This window comes from Heloderma suspectum, chromosome 4, assembly GCF_057233095.1.
Source record: "Heloderma suspectum isolate Gila_16-S chromosome 4, 16-S_ref, whole genome shotgun sequence".
In the NCBI taxonomy this organism is placed as follows: Eukaryota; Metazoa; Chordata; class Lepidosauria; order Squamata; family Helodermatidae; genus Heloderma; species Heloderma suspectum.
The window spans coordinates 12,171,184-12,199,031 of NC_139461.1; the positions used below are offsets into that span (position 1 = coordinate 12,171,184).

Here is a 27,848-nt window from a genome sequence, read left to right on the forward strand (position 1 = left end):
ACCCCATTCAACACCAGGTCAACATCCCCCAGCCTCCTCTTGTCTCCCACCAAAAGTACCTCGGTCTTGTCAGGGTTCAGCTTCAGCTTCATAAATAACGAATTATGTGTGTGTGTGTGCGTGCACATATGTGTGTATATATATATGACTTTAGACCTTATAATCTCATTATCTTTACAGTTATTATTTATTTCAAGCAACTCATATGCAAAACAGGATTACACTGGATTCCTGTAAAGACTTCTTGAATGGGGTTTAAGATCCTCTGAATAAACCATAATATTTTGTATATACCTGTGATACAGATGCTTCTGTTATCTGCCAGTATATGTACAATTGTATTCACATTGGTTTCATATGTATAATTATATTGTTCTAACAATCCTACTCTAAATAGATTACCAACACTCACTACGTTTTGTATTTCCACATTGTTACAATATTATACTAGTATAACCTGACCCACTTACAGTTGTGTGCTTGTGCGCTCATTTCCTATCGGTTTCTACAACTGTGGCCCTTTTTTGTACTTACTGTCTTCTCGCACAATCACTGCCAGAATCTCTAGGAAGCCCATTTCACACTTTCAGAACAATAGCATTAATAACCATGATTAATAAATAATGTGCAACTTGACAAACAACGCATGCAGCAAGCGTCCACTTGCTTAAAACAAAACAGTTATGCTATACCTGTAAAACCTGCTCTGGTTTGAAGCATAGGAAGGGAAGGTGCAGATCCAAATCAACAACTGGGCTATCGGGATCCTCCCGAGATGGAAATATTACTTGGAGAGGCTTCATATTAAATATCTAAAGGAATAACAGATGTAGGTGTTCAGGTAATGTTTACTGTGGGTGAACTGCAACAGTAGACTACAATTCATTTTTTTAAATATAAAAAGGGAGAAATAGGACTAATTGTCAGGAACCAAACAATGGATTTTATATGCAAAACAGATACAAACTTCAGCTTAAGCACCACACGATACATTAGCTAACATATCTGTAAAAAAATGAGAGATTATCAGCAGATGAAACATTTATAACATTTGCCATAAGAATAATGGATAATCTGTTCCAATACACATCCTTTTTGAGGAAGAAAAAGTTGTGAACTGATGCAGGGGAAATGAACAACCAACAACTGCATTACTGAGCTGATAAACTCTACAGACAAATACCAATGCCAGTATTATTTAAGACAATAATTAGTGAATCACTCCTGTAGAACTTATATTTCAAGCCCTATCATGAGCAGTTGCTACACGAGGTCAATAGTACAGTGCAGACAGAAAACTTACATTAATTGCATCACTCAGTGACATGTTCTCATACAGACTAGAAATCCAAGGGGAGACTAGAGAACTGTCCTGCATTCTAATGATTGCCAAATACTGGAATATCCCCTGGAAACTGTTGTGATCAGACACCTGCTAATATAGGCTCAACCAGACCCTAGGACAGACTCCTGACCAAGAGAGAGCAGGAGGATTGTATGCCTCCTCTTACAGCCTACAGTGAAAACAAAATCTTTATGGCACATTCTCCACGGATTATGCCATGTCCTGCAAAGGAATATACTTCTATTATGTCTTCTTCCCACATCTAATATCCACACCCCTGTAAAAAGTGAATTTGTGATATCTATAAGACATAATCTACTGCTGAAGAAATGAAGTTGTGAGCAACAGAACTTTTGCAGACACCTTAACATTTGGGAAGGAAGCGAAACATCAATTTAGCTGAGGTAAAAGAAGCAGCATGGGCAGGTAGAAGGAGGCTACAGGCTGAGAAACAGAGCAGAAAGAGATAGGGAAACGAAGGACATAAATACACTTGACAGGAACATACCTGCATTTCTGAACACAGGTTACTGCCCAACAGCAATAAAATAGCTGGATGAACAATTTGCAGTGGAAAGGCAGCAAAAAGTTCTGAACCCTTCCCTTGCACGCTACTATTTCCCCTGCAACCATTCCCCCAAGGCTGTTTCTCCCCTAGCCAGGTACATTTCAGTGAAAATGGCCTGAAGGGAAGGAATACAAAGGGAAGAGTGGTGGGCAACTGAAGGAAAGGATTCGAGCACTCCCCTTCCCACCCACCACCTCTCCACTGGAACTTCTCAATCCCTTTTTACTCCAACGGGCAGTGGTGATCTGCCTTTGAAGACACAGGCCTGCCCCGGCACATGTAGGTCTTTCCAACCACAAAGGAACCCAGAGGCAGAGTGGCTGAGGGAGGGGACAACATAGGCAGAGGACTGAGGAGGAAGTAGGTAAAGAAGGTAACAGCCTGTGGAAAAATAAGAGAGAGGAAACAGGCTAAATGGGAAGTAAAATGTTATCATTAGCTTTTGCTTTTTTGAGAACCAGCTCCCCTAAAATTAGAAGTTCCTTCATTCACAGAAAAACACTCAGGAAGCAACTACATGGTGGCATCAGATGTAGCATCTTGAGTAATTACCAAATGGAGTGGTCCTGGAGGAGGACTGGGTATTAAGGACAATTTTGCTGCAAATTCTTTTATATAGTCATCAACATCTAAATCCTTGTAAGGTTTCAACTGCACCAATAGGCTGAAATGAAAAATGATAGCAAATTATAGTGAAAGACATTTAAGTGGAAAATAAAAACATTTGAGAATCCTCATTCCATCCAACCTTTTTTCTTTTGCATTTAACTACCAGTTTATTGTATTCTTATTGCCTATATTTCACTTTAACTCTGCACTAATACAATTCCGATACATTTCATGAATGAGAAGTAAATAGATAAATAAGCTTCAAGAAATTCCCTTGCAGAGGGAATTCAAGCAGCCAAATTTACTTTAATTTTTCTGTGCTCTGCTTGCAAGATGGCCACAGAAAATAAAAATCTAGACAACATTATACAAAATAGGCACACCACTTTAAAAATTCAGAAGTTGAACATTTCCCAGCATAGAAACTGCCAGCATTCTTTTGCACTAGTATAAGGGCCTTTCAAGAGAATCAGCTTTCGCCCACTTGTTGCATGCAGTCTAGAGTAGATATGCATCTTTCAGGCTGCTCTTCTGTTGCAAGGACACTACATTTTCCGACCACTATATTTTTTGCTATGCAACCACTCCCACTCTTTCCCTCTAACATTTCCTGATCTAAGAAATCTGCTACTTCTGGCGATAGTTGGAATGAAAGTGACCCCAGTAGGCTTAGATTTAAGGAGTTTCGAGGAAGACAGCATGCCACATTTCACTTATACAAAACCCATTTTGTAAGAACACTAACTGTGAGCTTTAGGTTCTCTGGATATTTCAATTAACTTTCAATTAAATTGGTTCAACACACATCACATAGCTCAATGAATTTTTTATATTTCATTAGTAGGGTTCTAGCCCATTTATCTCTTCAAAAATAAGTGTTCGATGCAGATTACAAAGTATCTAAAAATAAAACATCAAAATCATTGAACACACAATACAAAATAAGTACATCACCCATTACAAAATACATAATGACAGAGTAAACCAATTTGACACTTTACAGCTGCCACTAATAATTGAAGACATACTTAAACAAATACATACTTAAACAAATACATCAGTGCCCATCTCAACACAGACAGCCCAATGTGTTTCTCCAAGAACGACATTCCAGAATATTGGCACCACCATTAAGAAGGCCCTGTCTCTTTTACTATCTGTCAGGGCTTATTTCCCTTCTATCTTGCTCCACTATACTTGGAAAGACTGCTTAAAATAGTACACTGCTGCCCACCCTAAGTTAAAATACAGAGAAGGCCAAAGAGCTCCCTGCAGATGTGGAAGTACTCAAACTGTGCAGTCTGAAGTCCTGCTTAGAAAAGAAATCCTTTCCTATTCCAAGGAGTAATACATAAAGAAATGATTCACAAAAATACTGCAGCTTTATCTATGTGTCTGCTAGTCTGCTGCATTAAACTTAATTTTGCTTCCTTTGTCTCCAATGGGCTGTATCCAAACCCGACCATCTGCCAGCAACACTGAAACCACTGGTTTCCCCTACCCCCTGCACCCAACCCCAAATTCTCCAGAGGGTTATAGAACCCTCTGGACCAGATGTGGAAAGGGCACCGGGGGGGGCACAGGGGGAGTAGAGCATACAGAAGTCCACTTGCATGATATTGGATTTAAACCAATAATTCTAATTTGTCACTAAAAATTCTCCTGCTACATTAGAGCATATTCTGGCAGCTCCTATAACTACAAAGCAAATCACAGCTATAGGCACACAAAGCAGTCATGTAGGTAGCAAAAACAATAGTCCTTACCAAGACAGACAGTCTTTGAGGGCATTAAAGTATGGATACCTAGATATGACACAAACAGCACATGGTACAAAGTATGGAGCAGCTCTACAGGGCTGCATAGTTTCCCAGTGAACCTGCCCATTGGAGGAGATGTGTCCATCCTGTAAGAAAACTACATGTTACTTTGGTTGCCTGTCAAAAATTCTCAGTTTTGGAAAAGCTAGAAAGATATATATATTTACAGTCAGGGCCAGAAATATTAGAACAAGGATAACTGTTTTGGCAGTTGGCCTCTGTACACCACCACATTGAAGATGAAAGGAAATACACCCAGATGGGAGCGAAGTCAGGACTTCCAGCTGTAATTCAAGGGGCTTGACAAAAGTGGGGCACTAACCATTCAGGAAGGACAGCCAGTGGCATACACACACACCCATCATTGGTGGCTCATAAGTAATGGAACAAACCAACAGCATTTCAAACGTAAGGATCACCTTTAATACCTGGATGAAAATCCTTTGCAGTCAATGACTGCCTGAAGTCTGGAACCCATGGACATGACCAAATGCTGAGTTTCCTCCCTCGAGATGCTTTGCCAGGCCTTTACTGCAGCTGCCTTCAGCTGCTGCTTGTTTGTGGGTCTTTCTGCCTTCAGTCTTGTCTTCAGTAAGCGAAAAGCATGCTCTATTGGGTTGAGATCAGGTGACTGACTTGGCCATTGAAGAACATCCCACTTCTTTGCCTTCAGAAACTCTTGGGTAGCTTTTGCTGTATCTTTTGGGTCATTATCCATCTGCAATATGAAGCAGCATCCTATCAGTTGGGCAGCATTCGGCTGAATCTGAGCAGAAAGTATAGCCCTATACACTTCGGAATTCATCCTGCTGCTTTTACCAGCAGTCAGGTCATCAATAAACACCAGTGACCCGGTTCCATTGGCAGCCATACATGCCCATGCCATAACACTGCCTCTACCATGTTTGACAGATGATGTGATATGCTTTGGATCATGAGCTGTTCCTTTTCTTCTCCATACTTTTCTCTTCCCATCATTCTGGTACAAGTTAATCTTGGTTTCATCAGTCCAAAGAATCTTATTCCAGAACTGGGCAGGCCTTTTTAGGTGTTTGCTGGCAAAGGCTAATCTGGCCTGTCTGTTCTTGAGCGTTCCCAGTGGTTTGCACCTTGTTGTGAAGCCTCTGTATTTACATTCATAAAGCCGTCTCTTGACTGTAGATGTTGACAATGACATGCCTACCTCTGCAAGAGCGTTCTTGTCCTGGCTAGATGTTGTGAAAGGGTTCCTCTTCACCATGGGCAGAATTCTGCGGTCATCCACTTTAGTTGTCTTCCGTGGTCTTCCAGGCTGAGCTTGCCAGGTAATTCCTTCTTTTTCAGGATGTTCCAAACTGTTGTGTTGGCCACTCCCATTGTTTTTGCGATCTCTCTGATGGGTTTGTTTCCTCAGCCTAATGATGGCCTCCTTCACTCGCACGGACACCTGTTTGGACCTCATGTTGGGAGTTCCAGTGAACAGCTACCAAATGAAAATGTAACACTCAGAACCACCTCCAGGCCTTTCATCTGCTTGATTGATCATGGGGTACCCAGGAAACAGGCCACATCTGGCCATGCAGCTGCTTGTCAGCCATTCGTTCCATTACTTCTGAGCCACCAACAATGGGTGTGTGTGTATGCCACTGGCTCTACTGCCTGAATGGCTAGTGCCCCACTTTTGTCACACCCCTTGAATTACAGCTGAAAGTCCTGACTTCGCTCCCATCTGGGTGTGTTTCCTTTCAACTTCAATGTGGTGGTGTACAGAGGCCAACTGCCAAAACAGTTATCCTTGTTCCAATATTTCTGGCCCTGACTGTATATATTATAGTACACATTAGGCACCCAATACTCATTTTAGTTTAAAAATATTTGGCAAATTCCCATGTTCTGTTTACAAAAGCCAACTCTACAGGCCTATGGGCGTATGTTAAGACAAGTTATCAGAGTTGACAAAACTCCACAAAACATCACGCTGTGTATTTGCTCTAGATCAGAAGTGTACAACTTATTTCTTTCTAAACATGCATAGGATTACGCCCTAGACAAATGATAATTCATAAAATTGGTGAAGAGGCGGCCTAGGAATCACTTAAAGGTGGCCTAGAAATAATTTTAGATAGAGTACAGATAGATTTGCTAGTAAACAACTCAGCATTTGTATTTGTTTTATTAGGTGACAGCAGGCTAAACATACTTGCATAGGCTGATAATACTGTGCAACAACACCATATGTTCTGTTACCACAGACATCAGTGAAAACAAGGAAATGGATGTGGTCCTCCCTAGATTCACACGTTATATAAAATCCTCCTGTGAAGAAGACAAACATATCGTAGAACACAGCACTAATAAAAAGTTAGTAGCATTTGTTACAGTATGCCTATTCATAGACCCTGAAAACTGGCCCCTGAAGCAAATTGGTAGGGCTGGCAAAATCAGCTGATGAAACACATTAAACACCAGATGATTTAATAAGTTTGGATACCAGCAAGATTATAAAAATATGTCCTTTTCTGAAGATTTTATAGGTAGGGTATATTTTTCTTTAAAGACTTAGATGCAGCTTACGTATGTGCACAAGGAGCAGGGTGTGCCCACATGTCCAGAACAGGAAGAGAGATCACCAGTTGGATAATCATGTAAACCAACCCTTAATGTTCTGGGACAGAATGCACCTTAAACCAAGACTCAATAAGAGACTCCCAGTAATCCAGAAGCACTGCATGGGCCCTGCACAGTTGTGTCAATATACGTTCTGTCAATTACCTGGCCTGAAATAGATTGTTAAAATGAGAGGGGCACACCATACCTGGAAAACAAAGCTCTGGCAATCCATTAAGGTCAACATCTTTTGGAACACTAACATCTTCAGTTTCAGGAGCTTTCTGGGCTCCATTCAGAGCTCTTGCACTTTCAATCTTAGATTTATCTTTCTTTTTTCGAAAGGAGCGGCGTTTTGTTTTATTGAATGCATTGCTATTAATATTTGCTGTCTGCAAGTCCTCCTTGCTGATAAATGGAGGTACAAAAACAGAAAGAATTTCTGGTTCAAATGGAGGAATGCTTTTCACATCTTTTTTCTGAGCAATCTAAAAAAAATCAAAAGAATTTAATCTGGATTTTGTTCCTGAGCGATGATTCACATATTGAAATCTTCTTACATTATTATTTTACAGACATTTCTTTTTGTTGTAAAACATTCAGTACTGCTAAAACAGTATTTTAACTTCACCGAGCATGTTACCAACATTATTTAATACTTACAGTTACTTCTCTGATCTTCACAATCCTATGTGTTACCTTCATTTTTTACATGGGGAGACTAAGCCAGAGATTAATGCTGCAATTTTTTGCACACTTACCTAGTAGTAATTCCCACTGAAGCCAACAGAATTTACTTCCAAGTAAACAATAATATGAATCAGCTGTAAGTCTACTAGCCCAGAACTACACACTTCATGCTGGAGCAAGATTAAAGTCAGGAGCATTTAGCGTTGTGGCATTTGCCCTGGTTCAAAGGTTCTTTCAAAATATGTGATCAGTATGTGAGCAATCCTGGGATACCTGATTAACCACACATATTTAAAGCCCTCACAAAACCAGATGCCATCTTAGAGCAAGATAAATTCTTCGTTCTAGATATAGGCCATACAGGGTTTTCTATTTCCAGAAATCACTCTTTCAGACAAGATCTGTCTCTTTTTTTTACTTTAAAAATATCAGTATAACAATACTAAATATAAGCTTGTACATGCATAGATTCAAACACATGATACATTCAACATCATCTTAAGTCAAGGCTTCTAAGAAGAGCAAAAACAATATTAGCATCAATGATAGTCAATATCAAACCTACCAAAATAGCTTACAGGCAACATGTTAATTTATAGGCAACACGCTGGTGCTAGCTGATTCAAAAGATAGCACCCAATGTGTGGAGGTTATAGAATATGTTTAGCTTGTTTTTACTTCATATATTTATGTTCCATTAAGCCATGCTCCCAAGGATACATTTTTATTCTTTAAATTACTTATGTCTAAATAATATCACTTCTTATTGAGAGAAATTACTATAACATACATATAGCATTCCATGACACTACAGGCAATTTCTGACAAGAATTTCAGATCCTCAGTCCTGGGGTTTACTCAAAACTCAATATATCATCTATGGTTCATGACTAGATGGGGATGAGCCAATTAAACAAAACAAAGGAAACAGGGCCTCCCATCATTTTTTAGCTTTTCCTGTTCTCCTTTGCTTGCTCACACAGACAGATAGCTAATAAGTTAGAAAGGTTAAAGAGAAAGAAATAATTGTATATAATAGTATATAAATACTAAAAAATGAAGCATACGAAGGAATTAGAACAAAACAGTTTTGACTCTAAAAAAGATCCAGAACATGAGCAAGCAAACAAGAACAAGCAAAAATGACAAAAATAGGTGTTTTATTCAACTTCAGTCATCATCAATTAAAAACAATCCAAAACACAGGGTGACAAAGGTATACAGGAAAAGCTTACCTAAGGCAAACAACAAAATTGGATATAAACAGAAAGGACTTTAAACTGATTTTAAAAATGGAAAGAGCAAATATAAAACCTGCAATTGGTGAATAAATAGGATATATAAGTTTCTAAGCAGGAATGGAACTGGATTGTCCCATTTTGCTTAATCAATGGATTGCTGATTTGGCACCTACACCTGTTGCCTCTATGGATCTTAGGCTGCATCTTATTCAGCAAAAACTTTTGTTTCATGTCTACTGGATGTCACAATGTCTCTTGAATAAGGATTTATCTAATTTGGCTAATTACTGGCGGTGCAATGCAGCTAACGTTTCTTTTAAACATATGTTTAGTCAATGTCCAGTAGTAGTTTCTTTGGGGGAGGAGATTATTACACAGATAAATTTTGTACTGGAAGTCTTTAATGTTCACTGATGCACATGATATTTTAAATTACTTAGCTGCTTTTTGGAATGTAACACATGGTCAGCGTAAATGGATTCTCTGTGCCCTTTTGACAGCTAAAAGACTGATACTACAACACCGGAAGGATAAACACTCACCTCCTATAATGCAATGGACTGAGGACCATCCACCACCTTCGAATGGATACTTACTTGGTTATCTGGTCTGCCTTTGTTGAAGCTTATGCATTTTACATGACAGCCTGAAGCTATAATCATTGACCCCAAAAATACCAGTTGTGGGGCTAATCTACATTTAAAAACCTTCCAAATGGTTTTTCTCTTAGTCTCAATCATATTATTTGATCAAGTCTATAGCAACTATGAAGTATAACATGTTATCTTTGAAATGGTATTCCTGAGAATAAAGAATTTAAGAGGCAACTTACAAATTATATTTTTCACCACAGACTTAATAAATGTAATGCATGAATGAGGCAAAAAGTGTTTAGAAACATGTGTATCATTAAAGGCACTATCACTGAATAGCCAGTATTAACTACATTTCCCAGTTAAGTATGCACTCAGTTGAAAACCCAGATTTGCTAAACCAGCCTTTGGAAATCAAAGCTACATGAAATCCAAGCTGGAATAATGATGAGGCAATAAAACTGGTAGAGGAGATCAGCTGCTCAGGATGAGGGGAAAAAATCAGACCAACTGAGAAGCTCCAGACTGATGTCTATTTAAAGTGAATGGGCAACCGACCAGTACATGCTGGGACAAAAAAAAAAATCAAAACCACATACATAGATGCAGTCTAAATTGGCTGTACCTTTTCAGGAAACTTTCTGGATTCATAATGAAACACTCACTGAATACATCAGGTCAATATGCTGCAACACCTGGGTTTTGTGATTGTCATCTGTTATTTCATTCTGCTGATTTACTAGGTTTACAAGGTTGCTATTGTATTTTTTTATTGAAACTATCTTAGTCCCATTCTGGAAGTGGTAATTTCAGCTAGTTTCCTGGGTTGTGGTAGAAAATGCTACTTTCCTGTAGTGCTAGTGGGAACAACTGCTAGCACAACAGTTCAAAGCTGACAAATTTCCAGAATTGGATACTTCCCAATATGTTGTGTCCACCTTCCTGACTGTGAAAACACAACCCCTAGTGGCATTTAAGGGCCGCAGTGGCTTAGTGGTTAAGACACTGAACTGCAGACCGGAAGGTCGGCAGGACAGCAGTTCGAGACCCGAGTGCCGCGTGACGGAGTGAGCTCCCATCTTCAGTCCCAGCTCCTGCCAACCTAGCAGTTCGAAAGCAAGAAATTGCAAGTAGATAAATAGGTACCGCCTCGGCGGGAAAGGTAACAGCGTTCCGTGCACCTCGGTGTTCAGTCAGGCCGGCCACATGACCACAGAAGCGTCTTCGGACAGCGCTGGCTCTTCGGCTTAGAAACGGGGATGAGCACCGCACCCTAGAGTCGGACATGACTGGTTGGGGACACATTTACCTTTACCTTTTTTAGTGGCATTTAACCCTAGTTGAGTTGTGGCACCACTACTTCTATTTTGCCCTTTAATGTTTATGAAAGGATTTCCAGTTTATAGATGTCAGAATTACCAGGACTAACATGTTTCCAAAAAAGAGGACACTGCATTAACACTTAAGTGCCAGCAAATCATTACCTTCTATGTCATGCAAAACACACTGTGACTACCATCATATAAAAACCGAATGGCGTTACTCCTACATGAAGAAGTCCTCATTTGAAGTTAGTTCATGTTGAAAATGTTTTAGCAGCAGTCTACTCTGTTTATGTGCAAGAGGAAGTTCTTCTTGTTGCTTAACTATTAACCCTACAGATTGCTACGGATAATTCTGTCACTGCACAATAAAAGACACAACATACAACCTCTTATGTTAGAAAAAGGAAGCAGACAGAGAATAAGGCTACAAGAAATTTACCGTCAAGAAAGAAAATAGTTTCAAGTAATTACATCAGACAAATCTTCATACTGTCACATCTGTACACCCAACATATGACGAGTATACATTACATAACAAATCCTCAGATACTGAGAATGGATTATGCTCACTTCATACTCAAGTATTCTAGAAACTTCTGACAGGACTTCAGTGCGTAAATGCATGTTCCAGGCACAATGAAGAGGTTAAATTTCTCGATGTCCTAAACAATTGTGCCCTAGAACAGTTGGTCACGGAACAGACCAGAGAGGAGGCGACCCTGGCTTTAATCCTAAATGGTGTCACCCAGGACCTAGTGTAAGACGTGAATGTTGTTGAATCAACTGGAAATAATGACCACTGTGCTATCAGATTAAATATATATATTCCAGTGCAAAATTGCCAAGGAAGTCAAACACTGTCACATTTGGCTCCAGAAGAGGAAATTTCTCTAAAATGAGAGAACTGGTAAAAAGGAAGTTGAAAGGGGGAATCAAGAAGGTTAAATCCCTTCAAAATACCTGGAGGTTACTCCAAACCACAATCAGAGAAACTCAGCTAGAATGTATACCACCAGTTAGGAAAGGTAGCATCAAGTCCAAGAGGTCACCACCACGGTCAATGTGCAGGGTCAAGGAAGCTAGTAGAGAAAAGAGGGTTTCCTTAAGAAAATAGAAATTTTGCCCAACTGAAGAGAACAAAATGGAACACAAATATGCACAAAGGAGATGCAAGCAAACAATAAGAGATGCAAAAAAACATTTTGAGAAGCATGCAACATGAAGGCCAACAATAAAGAATTCTTTAAATATATCAGAAGCCGGACACCAGCGAGGGTAGGGAGGCAGCTGGATGACAATGAAGTTAAAGGAGTACTGAAGGGGGATAAGGAGACTTTGGAGAAGCTAAATGAATTTTTTTCATCTGTCTTCACTGCAGAAGATATAGGACAGATACTTGTACATGAACTGATGTTTTCAGGAAGGGAGTTTGAGGAACTGAGGCAAACAGTGGTGACAAAAGATGAAGTTCTAAAACTTATTGACAAATTGAAAGTTAATAAATCACCAGGCCCAGATAGTATCAATCCAAGAGTTCTTAAAGAACTCAAATGTAAAACTGCTGATCTTTCAACAAAAATATATAACATGCCCCTAAGATCAGCCACCAATTTTTAAAAAGCGATCCAGGGGAGATCTGGGAAATTAGAGCCTAGTTAGCTTAATGTCTGTTCCAGGTAAATTGGTGGAAAGCATTACAATATCTTTGATTATTAAGCATATAAAAGGACAAACTCTTCTGAAAAAGATTCAGCATGGCTTCTGTAAAGGTAAATCCTGTCTCACTAATTTTTTTGAGTTCTTTGAGAGTGTCAATAAACATGTGGACAGGGGTGATCCAGCAGACATTGTTTACTTGGACTTCCAAAATGCTCTTGACAAAGTTTCTCACCAAAGACTCCTGAGCAAACTTAGCAGTCATGGAATAAAAGGAGAGGTCCTCTAATGGATCAGTAGCTGGTTAAAGAACAGAAAGCAGAGAATAGAAATAAATGGGAAATTCTCCCAATGGAGGGATGTAAATAGTGGGGTCTCAGAGGGACCTGTACGGGAACTAATGTTTTTCAACTTATTCATAAAAGATCTGGAATTAGGAGCGGTCACATGGCCAAGTTTACTGATGAGACCAAACTATTTAGGGTGGTTAAAAAAAGAAGCGATTGTGAAGAGCTCCAGAAGAATCGCTCCAAACTGGAGAATGGGCATCAAAATGGCAAATGCATTTCAATGTAAGCTAGCGTAAAGTAATGTACGTTGGTGCAAAACAAAACAACCCCAACTTCAAGTATAAATTGATGGGATCTGAGCTAGCAGTGACCAACCAAGAAAGAAATCTTGGGGTTGTGGTATACAGCTCGATGAAAATGTCAACCCAGTGTGCAGCTGCTGTGAAAGAGGCAAATTCCATGTTAGACATAATTAGGAAAGGAATTAAAAATAAAATTGCCAAGATCATACTGCCCTTATACAAATCTATGGTGTGACCACACTTAGAATACTGTGTACAGTTCTGGTCACCGTACCTAAAAAAGGACACCGTAGAATTGGAAAAAGTGTAGAAAATGGCAACTGAAATGATCAAGAGGCTGGAGCAACTCCCCTATGAGGAAAGGTTACAACATCTGGGATTGTTTTAGCTTAAAAAAGAGGAGACTAAGGAGAGACATGATAGAGGTTAACAAAATGATGCATGTTGGGAGAATGTGGCTAGGGAGACACTTTTCTCCCTCTCTCATAATATTAGAACCCAGGGTCATCCCATGGAGCTGATTGGTGAGAGATTCAGGACAGATAAAAGGAAGTACTTCTTCATACACCAGACAGTTTATGGAATTCGCTACCACAAGATGTAGCAATGGCCACCAATGTGGATGGCTTTAAAAGGGGGTTAGACAAATTCCTGGAGGAGAAGGCTATCAATGGCTGCTAGTCCTGATGGCTATATGCTACCTCCAGTATCAGAGGCAGTATGCCTTTGTACACCAGTTGCTGGGGAACTTGGGCAGGAGCATGCTGTTGCCCTCATGTCCTGCTTGTGAGTTTCCCATGGGCAGCTGGTTGGCCACTGTGTAATCAGAATGCTGGACTAGATGGACCCTTGGTCAGATCCAGCATGGCTCTTCTTATGTTGTTATGTTCAGTGCATCCCAGGGGTGTTGCTAGGTTCTTAAAAGATCCAGGGCACAGGCCCATAACACAAATTTGCATATCTATCTATCTCTATATATCCGAGTCTAAGTGCATGTCTAATATCTGTGTGTGTGTGTGTGTGTGTGTGTGGTGTGCACATGCGGTGTGCTTGTATGTGTGTATAGATTACATACATACATAAGAAGTGTGCACTGACCCCCCCACCCACTTCAACTCAGACCCCGATTCAGTGTTTTGGAAAACACCCCACTTCTGCTCGAGTCAATTTGTAGTTGGACCACTTCAGCTCAGCACCAAACTCGAGTCAATGTTTGGAAAAATGAATCTTTATGCTTCCTGTTGACTACCACGGGAAATTAGGAAAAAAAACACTAACTTTTTTCTCTTCGTCAGAACTGGATGATAATTTCAGGCATAGTAGACCCCTAGAAGGGGATTACACCTGCACAATGCCAGAAAAATAGGTGCAGGGTCTATATTTTGATTTTCTTTTAAAAGGAATTTCCAATAACATTTTAATTCCTTGGAAGAATTGGATAAAAATTTCAGGATTCATTGCCCCATCAGAGGAGATCATGTCTGCCAAATTTCAGAATGATAGCCACAAGGGTTTTTGTGCAAGGGTGGCCTTGACATTTTGAGGTCTCCAAAAGAAGACATACTTATCTCCCTATGTTCCTTCCTTCTTTTCAGACCATTGTTCTGAAAATTACAGACAGCCTAGAGTTGTCCCTAAGTAAGAAACCAGCAAAGTTTCAGAAGGATAGGTGCAGCAGTTCATGTGTAAGGGGAGTTCTCCAATTTGGGGGAGGGAGTGATTTGCGTTCCCTTCCATTCACCCCTTCCCCAATAGTTTTTGAGTAAATTTGTATGAAAATGCATAGGTCATTAGAGGTGTCCCCCAGGCAAGAAACCTGCAAAGTTTCTGAAATGCATGCAAATTTAGAATTACTAGAATTTATTTACATTTCATCAGTGTTAGCAGCAGGGGAACATGGGTGGGAAGGTGCTATTGCACTCATGTCCTGCTTGTGGGTTTCCTATGGGCATCTGGTTGGCCACTGTGTGAACAGAATGCTGGACTAGATGGGCCTTGGTCTGATGCAGCATGGCTCTTCTTATGTTCTTAAATAGCGAGTGCCTCTGAGCATGTACAGAATGTTTTTCTTTCACCACTGGGCACTTACATTCTCCCCCTACCAATTCTATTCCCCTCCATGCAACCATCCCTCCTCATCCTACCATCCTCCAGCAACTCTTCATAAAAACAGATGTCTTGTTTTGTGCAACTCCTCTCTACCTCCTCCTTGTTATGCACAAGCTCTCATTGTATCTTCCTCCCCATAACTTCATTTGTGCCAAGACTTCACCGGGATTCGGCAATGAGTCTGTTTTCAAAACTAGGGCTAAGTTATGGAGAAACCCTGAGCATGTACTAAGTGCCTTTCCCTCACCACTGAAGCTAGAGTTCATGCAAAAAAAAAAAAAAACCAAACCCACAAATGACAAAACATGCATAGGACTGAGCTGAAAGGGTAGTCAATTCATTAGACAGAATTGGGTAGGCACTGTGTTAAGCTTGCAGTACCATGCTCACAACTCAGGACTAATTTCTAAGTAAACATGCAGAACCTCAAGGTGCAAACCTCCCTGCAAAAGTAACTTGTGCTGGAATCCTATGCACACTTTCCTGAAGGTAAGCCTCATTACACATAATGGGACTTCTGAGTAGGCATACATAGGACTGCATAAATGAGCAATATTTATCTCCCCTCCACTTAAAAAACAAACCAAAACTCCTATTTTTTAATTAAAGCTTTCTGTTCATAGGAATATAGGAAGCTGCCTTATAATGAGTCATGCCCTGGGTCCATCTAGCGCAGAACTGTTGATGCTGACCGGCAGCAGCGGCTTTCCAAAGTTTCAGGGAGGATTCTTTCGTAGCCCTCCCTGGAGATGCTGGGGACTGAACCTTCTGCAGGCCAAGCATGTGCTCTACCACTGAGCTACAGCCCTTCCTATTGCTGAATAATGGCAACCAACAAACAAAACAGCCCCAGATTTGTATATCTGTGACCATGTGAACCCACTTTTCTCAAAGACTTGAGTGAGAAGGAGAAAACCCAATCCCCTTGTCTGTTTGTATAAAGTCAAATACAGTTCAGAACTTCTCTTGCCTGGCGAAGAGAATTCTCTTTAAGAATTCCCCAAGATATGCTCTGGGTGGAATAAAGAAGAGAAAGAAAGAACAGGATAGGGGAGGGGAGGAAGAAGAAAAGAAGAACGGTGATTGGAAATGTGCACAGGGGTGGGGGGTAGAAAGAATTCCCTAAGCCAAGTGGCTCCTTTCAGAGAGGTGGTACTTCAGAGGAATTTAGGCGGCTGTGGAGAGTTTGTAAGGACTGCAGGTACTTAAATGAACTGAATGAGGTGAGGTGGCTTTTTCAAGCTTTTTTAAAACTGTAGAACCTATTTAAAAGCCCCATCAGTTTCTCGATCATGACGCCACATAGCCCTAACTCTCCCTTTGGGATTATTTGAGCCTTACAGCTATTTAGGAGAAATTAAAGTGGAGGGGGAGAGAAGTTTGTGGAGGCTGATTGCATCCTTTGCTGTACTGAAGCTATTAAACTTCTGCAGAAGCCAAAGGTTCCAGTTTGGGGCAGTAAAATCAGATGCTGTGTGAAATACCAGTACTTCACATGGAGCTCTTTCTTCCCTTCCTTCTCCCTCTTCAAAATTTCATTGCAGGCAAGCTCCCAACAGTGGGCATGTAAGAGCAAAAAAGTAGGGGGAGAGAGGTTTTTTGCACCTCAAAGAAAACCTACACCAGAGATTAGGGATAGTGACCTCCTAATGGTCACCTTAAACACGTTCTGATTAGGATCCCTAATCCCCTGGGTGGCTTGACCGGTTTTACTTTTTGTTTTAGACTTTGAGAAAAGGAAACTTTACGCATGGCTAGTGCAAAAGCCACTGGACCTAACTGTCTGAAATTTGGTAGGTTCAGTGCTCCCTAGGGCCTGCCAGGTCTCCAAATTGCATGAATTTATGTGGAAGCACAAAAAAATATAGCTCTTTACTTTGACAGATTTTCTTGGAAAAAGCCAATTTTACCTGTGGCTAGCACAAAAGCCACTGGACCTAACTGCCTGACATTTGGCATATTTAATCAGCTCCATGGGAGCCATCAACCCTCCAAATTTCATGTACTTATCATACAAACTAAAAATGTTATGGCCGTTTTTGTTTTCCAATGCAAGTCTATGGGAAAATGTAAAAGAACAGCAATTAGGGCAGCTCAAAAGATCCAGGGTACAGCTCAAAAAAGATCCGGGGCCCGTGCCCAGGCAGGCCCGCTCCTAACAACGCCCCTGCTGCATCCTATTGCCTTTCACAATTCTGAGCCCTAAACATATTTATTAAGCAAACCACCTCAAAGTAAGAAGCAAATCAGAAAAGCAAACTTAAGTAGTCCTAACAATATACAGGGCAGAATTCAACACTGCCCTTTGCGCAGGGCCAGCCCTGCCACTTCTGGTCTGCAAGTGTCAATTTAGTGCTTCCGGAGGCAAGTCAAAACAAGTGGAAACGCTCGTTTCTGAGAGGGGGCAAGTCAGCAGAGCTTACATACAGGAGCTCTGCGGACCTGTCCCCTTCCCAAAACAAGTGTTTCCATTAGTTTTATAGGTTGCCTCTGGAAGCGCAAAATTGTCGTTCTGCAAATAGTAGGGTCTGCTTGTGGACCAGAAGTGGCATGGCTGGCTACGTGCAGACCAGAACTGGCAGCCAGCTCTGCTAGCGAATGGGCAGCATTGGATTCTGGCCACAGTCTCTGGATTCTTGCAACAGACCAATAAAATCAGAGTACTGAATCTAAAAGGTGTCCTTGGTTTATTGTACTACTCGCTACTTCCAGAACATGGTCTGTTCATACATTGATGCCCTGGTGTGATCAACGGTCCATCTATTCAATAAATTGTCCAAAGTTCACCCACATTTTACACAAGAGCCCCCACATCCATGACTGCACCTATACGCTGTTCTCACATCAGACTGGAGCTTGTCTGACTTTTTTGGTCTTAAAAAGAAAGCACCTTCACACAATTAATTATGGGATTTACTGCCAGAAGATGTGGCTCTGTCTACTGGCTTAGACGGTTTTAAAGGGCCGTTAAATACATTCATGGAGAACAGCTCAATCAATGGCTCTTAGCCATGACAGCAAACAGAACCTCCAAGTTCAGAGGCAATATGCCACTGAATACCAGTTCCTGTGGAACAGTGAGAGCGGGGGGCAGTTGCCTGCTTTTGGGCTTCTCAGAAGCATCTGGTTGGCTACTGTGTGAAACAGAATGCTGGTTTTCAATTTGATCCTCTTCTTATGTTCTTTCCAGACAAGAGGCATCCATCTTCTTATGGTTTTCAGGAAGATTTGTCTTTCTTTATAAAAAATATGCTTAATAAAATACATATCTGAGCTTTGGAAGACAGGTTTTGAAAAATAACTAATTTGATGAAATGTCCCAAGATGGCTGTCTGCTGAGACACTGGAAGCAACCCAAGAAAGAAGGAAAGCAAAAGGCAACAGTGATAGGGGGAGAGATGCCCAATTAAACGCAAAATTCCAGAGGTTAGCCAGAAGAGATAAGGAATTATTTTTCAACAAGCAATGCGCAGAAGTGGAAGAAGATAATAGAATAGGAAGGACAAGAGACCTCTTCCAGAACATTAGAAACATCGGAGGTAAATTTCAGGCAAAAATGGATATGATCAAAAACAAAGATGGCAAGGACCTAACAGAAGCAGAAGAGAGCAAGAAAAGGTGGCAAGAATATACGGAAGATCTGTATAGGAAGGATAATAATATCGGGGATAGTTTTGACGGTGTGGTCAGTGAGCTAGAGCCAGACATCCTGAAGAGTGAGGTTGAATGGGCCTTAAGAAGCATTGCTAATAACAAGGCAGCAGGAGACGACGATATCCCAGCTGAACTGTTTAAAATCTTGCAAGATGATGCTGTCAAGGTGATGCATGCCATATGCCAGCAAATTTGGAAAACACAAGAATGGCCAACAGATTGGAAAAAATCAACCTATATCCCCATACCAAAAAAGGGAAGCACCAAAGAATGTTCAAACTATCCAACAGTGGCACTTATTTCACATGCCAGTAAGGTAATGCTCAAGATCTTGCAAGGTAGACTCCAGCAATTCATGGAACGAGAATTGCCAGATGTACAAGCTGGGTTTCGAAAAGGCAGAGGAACTAGAGACCAAATTGCCAATATCCGCTGGATTATGGGGAAAGCCAGGGAGTTTCAGAAAAACATCTATTTCTGTTTTATTGACTATTCTAAAGCCTTTGACTGTGTGGATCATAACAAATAGTGGCAAGTTCTTAGTGGTATGGGGATGCCAAATCATCTTGTCTGCCTCCTGAGGAACCTGTATAACGACCAAGTAGCAACGGTAAGAACAGACCACGGAACAACGGACTGGTTTAAGATGGGGAAAGGAGTACGGCAGGGTTGTATACTCTCACCCTACCTATTCAACCTGTATGCAGAACACATCATGCGACGTGCTGGGCTTGATGAAGCCAAGGCTGGAGTTAAAATCGCTGGAAGAAACATTAACAATCTCAGATATGCAGATGATACCACTTTGATGGCTGAAAGCGAGGAGGAGCTGAGGAACCTCATGACGAAGGTGAAAGAAGAAAGTGCAAAAGCTGGGTTGCAGTTAAATCTCAAGAAAACCAAGATTATGGCAACCAGCTTGATTGATAACTGGCAAATAGAGGAAGAAAACATGGAGGCAGTGACAGACTTTGTCTTTCTAGGTGCAAAGATTACTGCAGACGCTGACTGCTGCCAGGAAATCAGAAGACGTTTACTTCTTGGGAGGACAGCAGTGACAAATCTTGATAAAATAGTGAAGAGCAGAGACATCACACTGACAACAAAGGTCCGCATAGTTCAAGCAATGGTATTCCCCGTAGTAACCTATGGCTGCGAGAGCTGGACCATAAGGAATGCTGAGCGAAGGAAGATAGATGCTTTTGAACTGTGGTGCTGGAGGAAAATTCTGAGAGTGCCTTGGACTGCAAGAAGATCAAACCAGTCCATACTCCAGGAAATAAAGCCAGACTGCTCACTTGAGGGAAGGGTCTTAAAGGCAAAACTGAAGTACTTCGGCCACATCATGAGAAGACAGGATACCCTGGAGAAGATGCTGATGCTAGGGAAAGTGGAAGGCCAAAGGAAGAGGGGCCGACCAAGGGCAAGATGGATGGATGATATTCTGGCGGAGACGAGCTCGACCTTGGGGGAGCTGGAGGTGGCGACGGCCGACAGGAAGCTCTGGCGTGGGCTGGTCCATGAAGTCACGAAGAGTCAGAAGCGACTGACCAAATAAACAACAACACCCCAAAAGATGTCTTACAATTCTTTGTTATAAACTGCTACAGAATAAATAGAAATACAAATTAACTGCGGGGGCAGGGGGAGGGAGAAACTTGTCACTGGAAACAGGGCCAAGAAACCTTAAACTGCTGCAGATTCGACAGCAGTTTCCCAGAAAAGTGCAACACCCTTAAATTTATCTTGCTTCATGGAGTTTTTCTGTTTCAACTGTACGGAAAGCATGACTCGGAATGAGTGTGTGGATAAAAAAATAGTTTTTTAGCACTACGCCATGAAGATTAACACCACAAAAGTGAAGATCTTCTTCAACAATAGTTTCTTGGATTTCTTTAGTCATTTAGGCCCCTAACTTCATGTGATCTAACTTCATGTGATCTGAACATACATAGACTTGGTGCCTAAACATTGCAGTATGTCCTATAGACAATATTTCAGTAGCCAATCGGACTTAAGGAGAATTTGAAATGTAAGTACACAGTTTAGTTCTTAATAACAAGCTGTACAGTATATGCTTCAAGAAACATCTTACCTCACAGTTTACAAAACTAAGGAAAGCATGAAGAGCCTGGACAAAAATAATCAGTAGATAGTAATATAAATCATTTTAGGAGCACAGGAAGCTGCCTGTGCCAGGTCAGGCTATTTATCTATCTGTAGTAGCCCAGTATTGTTATATCTGCCTTAAGGTCCTTCCCATTTCCTGATCATTTTAACTGGTGATGTCAGAGATTGGATCTGGAATCTTCTGCATGACCAGCATGCCCTCTACCACTGATCATACCCAGCTAAATAAGATGAAATAGCCCACAACTAATAACTGAAATGTACCGATCTGCCCAAGAACCTTTAGAAGAATGAGACTAGCGTCTCAGTTCAAAACAAGCATGCTGGAATGTACATCTCACTGAAATCAATGGGGCATCCATGATTGCAGGCCTGAAGGATGTTAGAATGTGCTCTTAAAATACAGGCATTAGACTTAATCCTAACATAATTAACAGGCTGCTCCAAAAGTACAGCCTCAAATTTTGCATAACACTGGATCCATTAAGGATTCAACACAGTGCAAACATTTTACAGAATTATATGGGTACTAACAAGCAAACTTTTCATTGTTTATTTCTTCTACTCAGTTAATGAACAGCCCCTCTTTTCAGTACAAAATTGTCTAGAACAAGTAAAACAAAACTAATACCATCAAAAGGAACAGTGAGCAGTACTACTAATTTAAACAGCAGCCAATAAAGCAAATAAAACTTGCAAATTAATTCTACTGAGGCTGACTTGGGGGAAGATGAGTTTTTGCCCACTTCTATTACAACATGTCATTATTAATACAAACTGACACAGTGCTTTATTTGGCTAATTTCTGTTGGTGTAGAAGTTTAAAGTTGCACAGAAATTCAACAGATTCAAGTCCACATAGTCTTACACCAGCAGAAAGTGGTGATAACCAATTGAGAGAGCGCACACTTCATACCTGTTTGTAGGTCTCAGCCTTTAGGGCAGGGCTGTCAAATTTAAGGCCCAAGAGAGGTTCTCAATGTGTCCCTCACCATCCAATCACACTCCATGCACATTATTAAACCACCTTCAGGATCTGGAAGCGATGCCCTCCTTGGGGCAAAGGGGCTGATCCACTAATGCATGCCTCAGCATCAGCTCCACCCGCCTGCCCGCCCCACTCCATTTAAACTAGCAATACAGTCATCAAGGAGCACAGCACATAAGATATTTGCAATTTGTCAGTACCGTAGGCAAGGCGCAAGAGTGCAACAAACAGGTGATGGCGGCAGCCTTCAATCAAAGGGAAAAAAAGAATGACAAGGATGTTTTTATGTAGCTGCTTTGGCATTCAAGAAAACGCCTGGTGTGCAAACACTGGGACACAGGAAATGGGGTCAGCTTGTGGGGAGCTGGGAGCTGCACAGGACTGCTGACAAACAGTGACCCACGGGTGTCAGATGATGAGGGATGTTTTTAAAAGCAAATCACTAGTCCTACTACTCGCCCCCTCCCATCAAAAACAATCATTTTTCAGTTGAAAGTTAAGGGTATAACCGCCACCTGGTCATCTGTACCGCAAAACTATTTTAGGGTCTACAAAGCAACTGCCAACTTTTTTAAAGGGTTGAATAGCCATTACCATTCCTCTTACATACACACACCACAATAAAACAAACAAATCACCTATGCAAAGGAGCTGTAGATTAACAAAGGAATTGCATAACAGCCCCTGAGCAGTTCAACAGATAGTTGTTCAATAAATGATCTATTCTGCTTGAGCTACCCAAATTCAAAAATGTTAGGGCATGAACAACAAAGAACAACCTACTAAGCAACAGCAAAATAAGCTTTAGAACAGCTTGCTGGTGCAGATACTGCAATGCGTTACAACATACAAATGAAATATCCCACGTTCGTAACACGCCAACTTTCAGTAGAGTGGCACCTCTCTATTTCACACCTTCTTAATCTAGAAAGAGGTTTATGTTTTTCCTGGGAGAACAATTCACTCACCTTGAAAAGGGCAATAAACCCTTAAGGGTGCCATCCTATTGATGTTCAGACAGAAAAAAGTCCTACAACTCCCAGCATTCCCCAGCCAGCTATGCTGGGAGTTGCAGGACTTTTTTCTGTCTGAACATACATAGGATTGCACCCCAAACATTTCTCCTTCCTAATATTCAACTTTATGGCTGAACAATCTAAAGCCAAAGGAGGAAGTTAACAAATCAGTAAAACAGACAAGATAATTCTAAGCTCCTGTAATTCATTATGCATATGCTCCTGTAATTCATTATGCATATTTACAGGGGAATCTGCAGAAAATAATCTGGTTTTCCGCTTCAGCCGCAGGGTGAATTACTGGTTTCTCAATACATGAGGAACCTGTCAACAGCTTTCCACAGAGAGCAGCGTGGCTGTGCTACTTTAAACAGATCTAGGGGTGAACAGAAAAAGGGGGGGGATTGCTCTAGGGTTTCTCTCCGACTGCTTTTTCCACATCAACTGCAGTCACCAACTGTTCCGGCCCTACAAAAGCACAGCAGTGTGGCCCAGTTTGTGTACCTGGTAGACTTCTTTTGTCTTTTCTTTGGGGACTCCAACCAACACGCAGATTTCCAGTATGGCAGAAGGCAGTACGTCTTCCATAGCAAGGGCACCGAGACGAAAATAAGCGAAGGCACAGTAAGGACTCCACCGCTCCTCCTGTCAGCTCACAGCAACCTAACCCGGGAAACGGAGTTCAGTTCCATCTCCCTTAAAAATGAAAGAAGAGAAGGGAGAGATGAAGACAGCTGCCCCAGTCTCACCTAGAAGGAAAGAAACAATGAGGTCTGTCCTAACCCCAAGGGGAGGAGCTTCCTAAACTGAAACTCTCGGTCCCAGCAAGAGGGGAGGAAAAGGATTTTTTTTATTCTTTGGTGAGGAGGGAGGAAGGAACTAAATGGGAGCAGGACTAGACCAAGGGGAATGTTTGAATTTAAATTAATCTCACCCCACAATGCTTCCGTTTCCCAGCTCTCCTGGCAACCAAACTAGGAAGGGGAACCTTTGTCCTAGGGTCTGCACTGCTCCAAAATTAAGGAATAATAGGGGGTGGGAGGTGTCTTTCAGCCTGTCCTCCTAAGCTCTTACCTACTCTGCGCTTTGTGTATGTTTGTGTCTTCCCTCAGGGTCTCACCCCCATTCTTAAAGAAGTTTAATAACTTTGGCAGCAAGCGGGAGGGGAGGGGAGGGGAGGGGAGGGGAGGGCTCCCTAGTCACAGTCTCTTCACAACCACCCCTAGGCCTCCAGAAAACAGAGGCAGTGGGGGCTCTCCGGACCCCAAAGAGCGGGGGATGGGTGGGGGTGTTTCTCAGGCTCGTTTCACCACATGCAACCCCTTTCCCAGTTGAGGGAGCCGGGCTGGCGGGGGAGCTCTGCTCACCGAGGCCCACGGAGAGGGGAGGGGGCCGCTCTCTCTGCGGTGGGGCGGCCGACCTCCCCTTTCCAGAGGGGCTGCTGCAAGGCCCCCAAAAGAAAAGGCAGGCGCCCCCAGCGGGTCTGAAGGCGGCAGGAAACGCGCGCCCCCAATTTCTCCCCCCTAAGGAGCCAGCTGAGGCAAGGGGGAACAGCTGCTCCCCTTGAAGCCCCCCTCTCCCCGGAGGGTCGCTGCCCCCCAAGAAAGCGGGGCGAAGACAAACACCCCCCCCCATGAGGTTGAGGGGAAAGCTTCCCCCCGCTCGACCTCGCCTCTCCTTCCGAGGGGAGGATGCCCGAGGGGAGCCCCCCCTCCTCGCCGGATCGAAGAGGGACCAGAGACAGACGTCAGCCGCCCCGCCCCGCCCCGCCCCGCCCCGCCCAGGCCAGGCTGCGCCGTTACAGGGCCCGCCGCAGCAGCAGCCGCGTCCATCAAAAGCATCCGCCCCACTGACTGGATCCCGCCCTCCCCTCGCTCTCGCCTCAGCCCCGGCCAATGGGAGCCACGGGGGCGGGAGCCTGCTTCCCTCCCCTTTCTGGGGCGGGGGAGGAGGGGCTGTCCCTGGTCCGAAGGCAGGACGCGGGGGAGAGAGATTTCTGGGTCAGCGGGGTGGCAGCAGCTGCAGAGAAAGGGGGGGAGGGGGGTCGCATTTTGGGGGGTTCTAAATCCCCATTAGTTGGATCCAGGGCTTGTACTATGATACCTGTTATTAGTAGTCATCCTCTTCTGACTTGGTTCCCAGGGCATCCAGATGAAAGACTGGTAATCAGTTGTCGATGGGGTAAGGCCCCACATATCACTGAGCAGGTGGCTAGTGGTTTGTTGTTGTTGTTGTTGTTGTTTTTTCTAATGGCCATGCATTCAAGAGCTCAGCTGACTGACTGTCTCAGCCAAGTTGAAGAAATAGTAGCCTTCTGTCCTGATATTTGTGTCTTTGCATTTAAACCTGAATGGGTCTAAATGACCGTAATGAAGAAAACATTAATTAAATTTAAAGTATTAACAAGTAGCCAATAGCAATTTGATGTGTTAAAAGCACTTAGCATGCATTATTTTAATAATCCTTACAACAAGCCTGTAAGGCAGGTATTGTCCTCCCTCTTTCACAGGAGGTTTCTGAGAAATGGTATCTTGGTTAAAATACTAAGGGTGCTGCCAGATGAGGCCTTCATTGCATGAACACCCTGCCTCATTCATGGAATTTAGGGGGGGGGGGTCCAGAATCCAGGTGATGTCGTCTTCCATTTGTAACCCCCATTTGTTTCACCATTGCATCTTCTGTCTTTTTTCTTATTGCAGAAAATCCATTAAGGAGGGAAAGATGGAATCACAACATCTTTTGACTGGTGCTCTAAGAACCCTCCATCTGGGAGTACCCTAACTTTACTGAGAAGTAAGACTCCCTGAGTCCAGTGGGGCTTACTCTCAAGTAAGTGTGCAGAGGATTGCAACCGTAGTGAGTTTATGACAGAGAAAAGAATTTAACTCTGGACTGGGGGAGAGACATATACCAGACAGCCCCTCGTGTTACCAATCAAAAGATACTGTGCAGCCATTCCTCCTTAACATACTTCGCTTCCAGACAACAGTTTTATGGTGCAATTGCCTCATTCACAGAATTTTAACCCCATCATATTTCTGTAGTCCTCCCGTACTTTCCCCCAGACCCCACCCAATATCTCCCGTCTTTTCTCTTAAAGGAGAAAATCTGTTAAGTAGGGAAAGAGCAACATAAAAGCACTATTGTTTTGCATGTGTGGAGGAGAATGTGCACTTGAGACACAGTGGGAGGAGTTTCTCCCAGGGGATGGTGGATGATGTGTTGGGGATTCCCCTTCTTTCTGTATCGCTTGACTTGCATTTCCTGTTGCAGAGTCATTTCACATCCTGTGCAGCAACTCCTCTAAGGAGCTTTTGCTTCCTTTCCTGTGTTTTGTCTCCTCTTGATTTTTTGCCTTTTAAATATTTTCTTTACAAAAAACTGTAAATGAAAGCATGTTCCTCTAAGCAGTTCCTGCTTCTGCTTCTCCCTTCATGGCTCTCAACAATCCCTTCATTGATCGTGGGGGGAAAAGACAGAAGAAGCAGTGGGAGAACATGGGCGGGTTACAAATGGAAGACAATGTCATCTACACACACACACACACACACACACACAGTAAAATTCTGTGAATGAAGCAGGATGATTGCACAATAAAAGATTTGTCTAGAAGCACATAGACTGTCTGCTTTCTGCTACATTTTGTTTGAATGAATCCTAGATGTGCTGCAGAGAGAAGGGTACAGCCATATCTGGCCAAAGACATTTTGTAGACCCAACAAGCTGTACTGAGTCATCCCAAAAGATGTGCCGCTAGTGACTATGCCACCATTGTTGGTATCATCAGTTTACATGGCCAAGCACCAGACTTGCGTTATTAACAGCAGTTATTGTTCCTCTGATGCATCATAGGAGATCATTTCTGTGATCAGAACAGTGCCCATATCAGTGGAAAGCAACAATGCTCCTCCTCTCTTGGTTGGCTGCATCTGTATTCCTGTTATTCTATCCTGAAGTAGCTGTATAATGGATGATTGACTTCCTCAAGGCATAAGACTATTAAGTGGCAAAGAATAATAATTTCTTCGGTCGCTGTGGAAAGAAGAAATCAGAGAAGTGAGGAAATACCCCTTTTGGAAAAGGAGAGTGTTATTCATGGTGCTGTATCCACAGCTGCATACAGTCCTTGTATCTACTTGATGGCCGCGGTGGTTGCTTATCTCACTAGTTGCTGGAGCATCCTGACTTTGTGCTGGAGCTTACCTGCCACCTGTTACTGGTAGTAGAACAACACCTTTTTTGGTCTGGTACAGAAGAGAAAACTTGATATGTTAGTACATACGGGCTTTTGCAATACTGACATTTATACTACTTAGGAAATGGATTTGCACCGCACAATTAACATATATTGTATCTATATTTTTAAAATGTTTTCTCTAGCATTTTTTAATTTAAGATTTTCAAGCAAGCCATTAGACCTCATGGAAGAAACGTGTCCATGCTTCTTGCATTGTCTCCCTGCTATAGTGGTCCACCTGCTCTTTCAGAGATGCCTCTTTTTTATAAAAGAAAATTATAATCTGCTTCCAGAATCAGCGGATGGAGTTTCCATGTAGGATTCTTCTTTTTGAAAAGTAAGCACCGTTCCTCTGCAAATCATTTATTAGAAGCTCTGAAAGCCCATGTGAGCAGCGAGTAGGGATGTAAGAACTCACCCTAGCTCGGTTCTCCGTGCAGTCGCCAAAGCAGCGTCCCTGCTCGCTTCCCCCCCAAACCTGTGCTTGAGCCACCCACAAGTTGGGTGAATTCCCCAGCACTCACCGCAAACTCGTTCGGTGAGCCCTGCCATTTTCGTGCCTTTGCTTTCTAGGAAAAACAGGAAGCTTTAAAAAATGTGCATATTCAAATATGCGCAGTTTGGAGCTGGGAAAGCTAAATAGGCGCAGTATTAGAGGGATTATACCTCTAATATTGCACTTATTTAGC

The 27,848-nt window shown here is 42.3% G+C and overlaps 1 protein-coding gene and 1 long non-coding RNA gene across 3 annotated transcripts in view; one reads left to right on the plus strand and one right to left on the minus strand.

Moving 5' to 3' along the window:
• The window catches only part of DENND3 (DENN domain containing 3), a 68,275-nt gene extending 43,502 nt beyond the window's left edge, over positions 1–24,773 (minus strand). Inside the window, exons 1-7 of one of the 2 annotated variants that reach the window (XM_084848648.1) lie at positions 24,590–24,773; positions 23,427–23,618; positions 7,137–7,416; positions 6,522–6,637; positions 4,289–4,428; positions 2,466–2,577; positions 693–812 (exon numbers count right to left, since the gene is read on the minus strand). In XM_084848648.1, coding sequence (XP_084704774.1) covers positions 693–812; positions 2,466–2,577; positions 4,289–4,428; positions 6,522–6,637; positions 7,137–7,416; positions 23,427–23,510 — 852 coding nt within the window. In that variant the 5' untranslated portion in view covers positions 23,511–23,618; positions 24,590–24,773. Of the gene's footprint in view, positions 1–692; positions 813–2,465; positions 2,578–4,288; positions 4,429–6,521; positions 6,638–7,136; positions 7,417–23,426; positions 23,619–23,996 lie in introns of both variants that reach the window. The other variant, XM_084848650.1, reaches the window with a different exon arrangement.
• Positions 24,774–24,896: 123 nt separating this feature from the next.
• LOC146346532 (uncharacterized) lies at positions 24,897–27,456 on the plus strand. The gene is made up of 3 exons (XR_014789957.1): positions 24,897–25,103; positions 25,622–25,751; positions 26,775–27,456. It is a non-coding gene; the product is annotated as an uncharacterized LOC146346532 (long non-coding RNA).
• Positions 27,457–27,848: the final 392 nt, after the last annotated feature.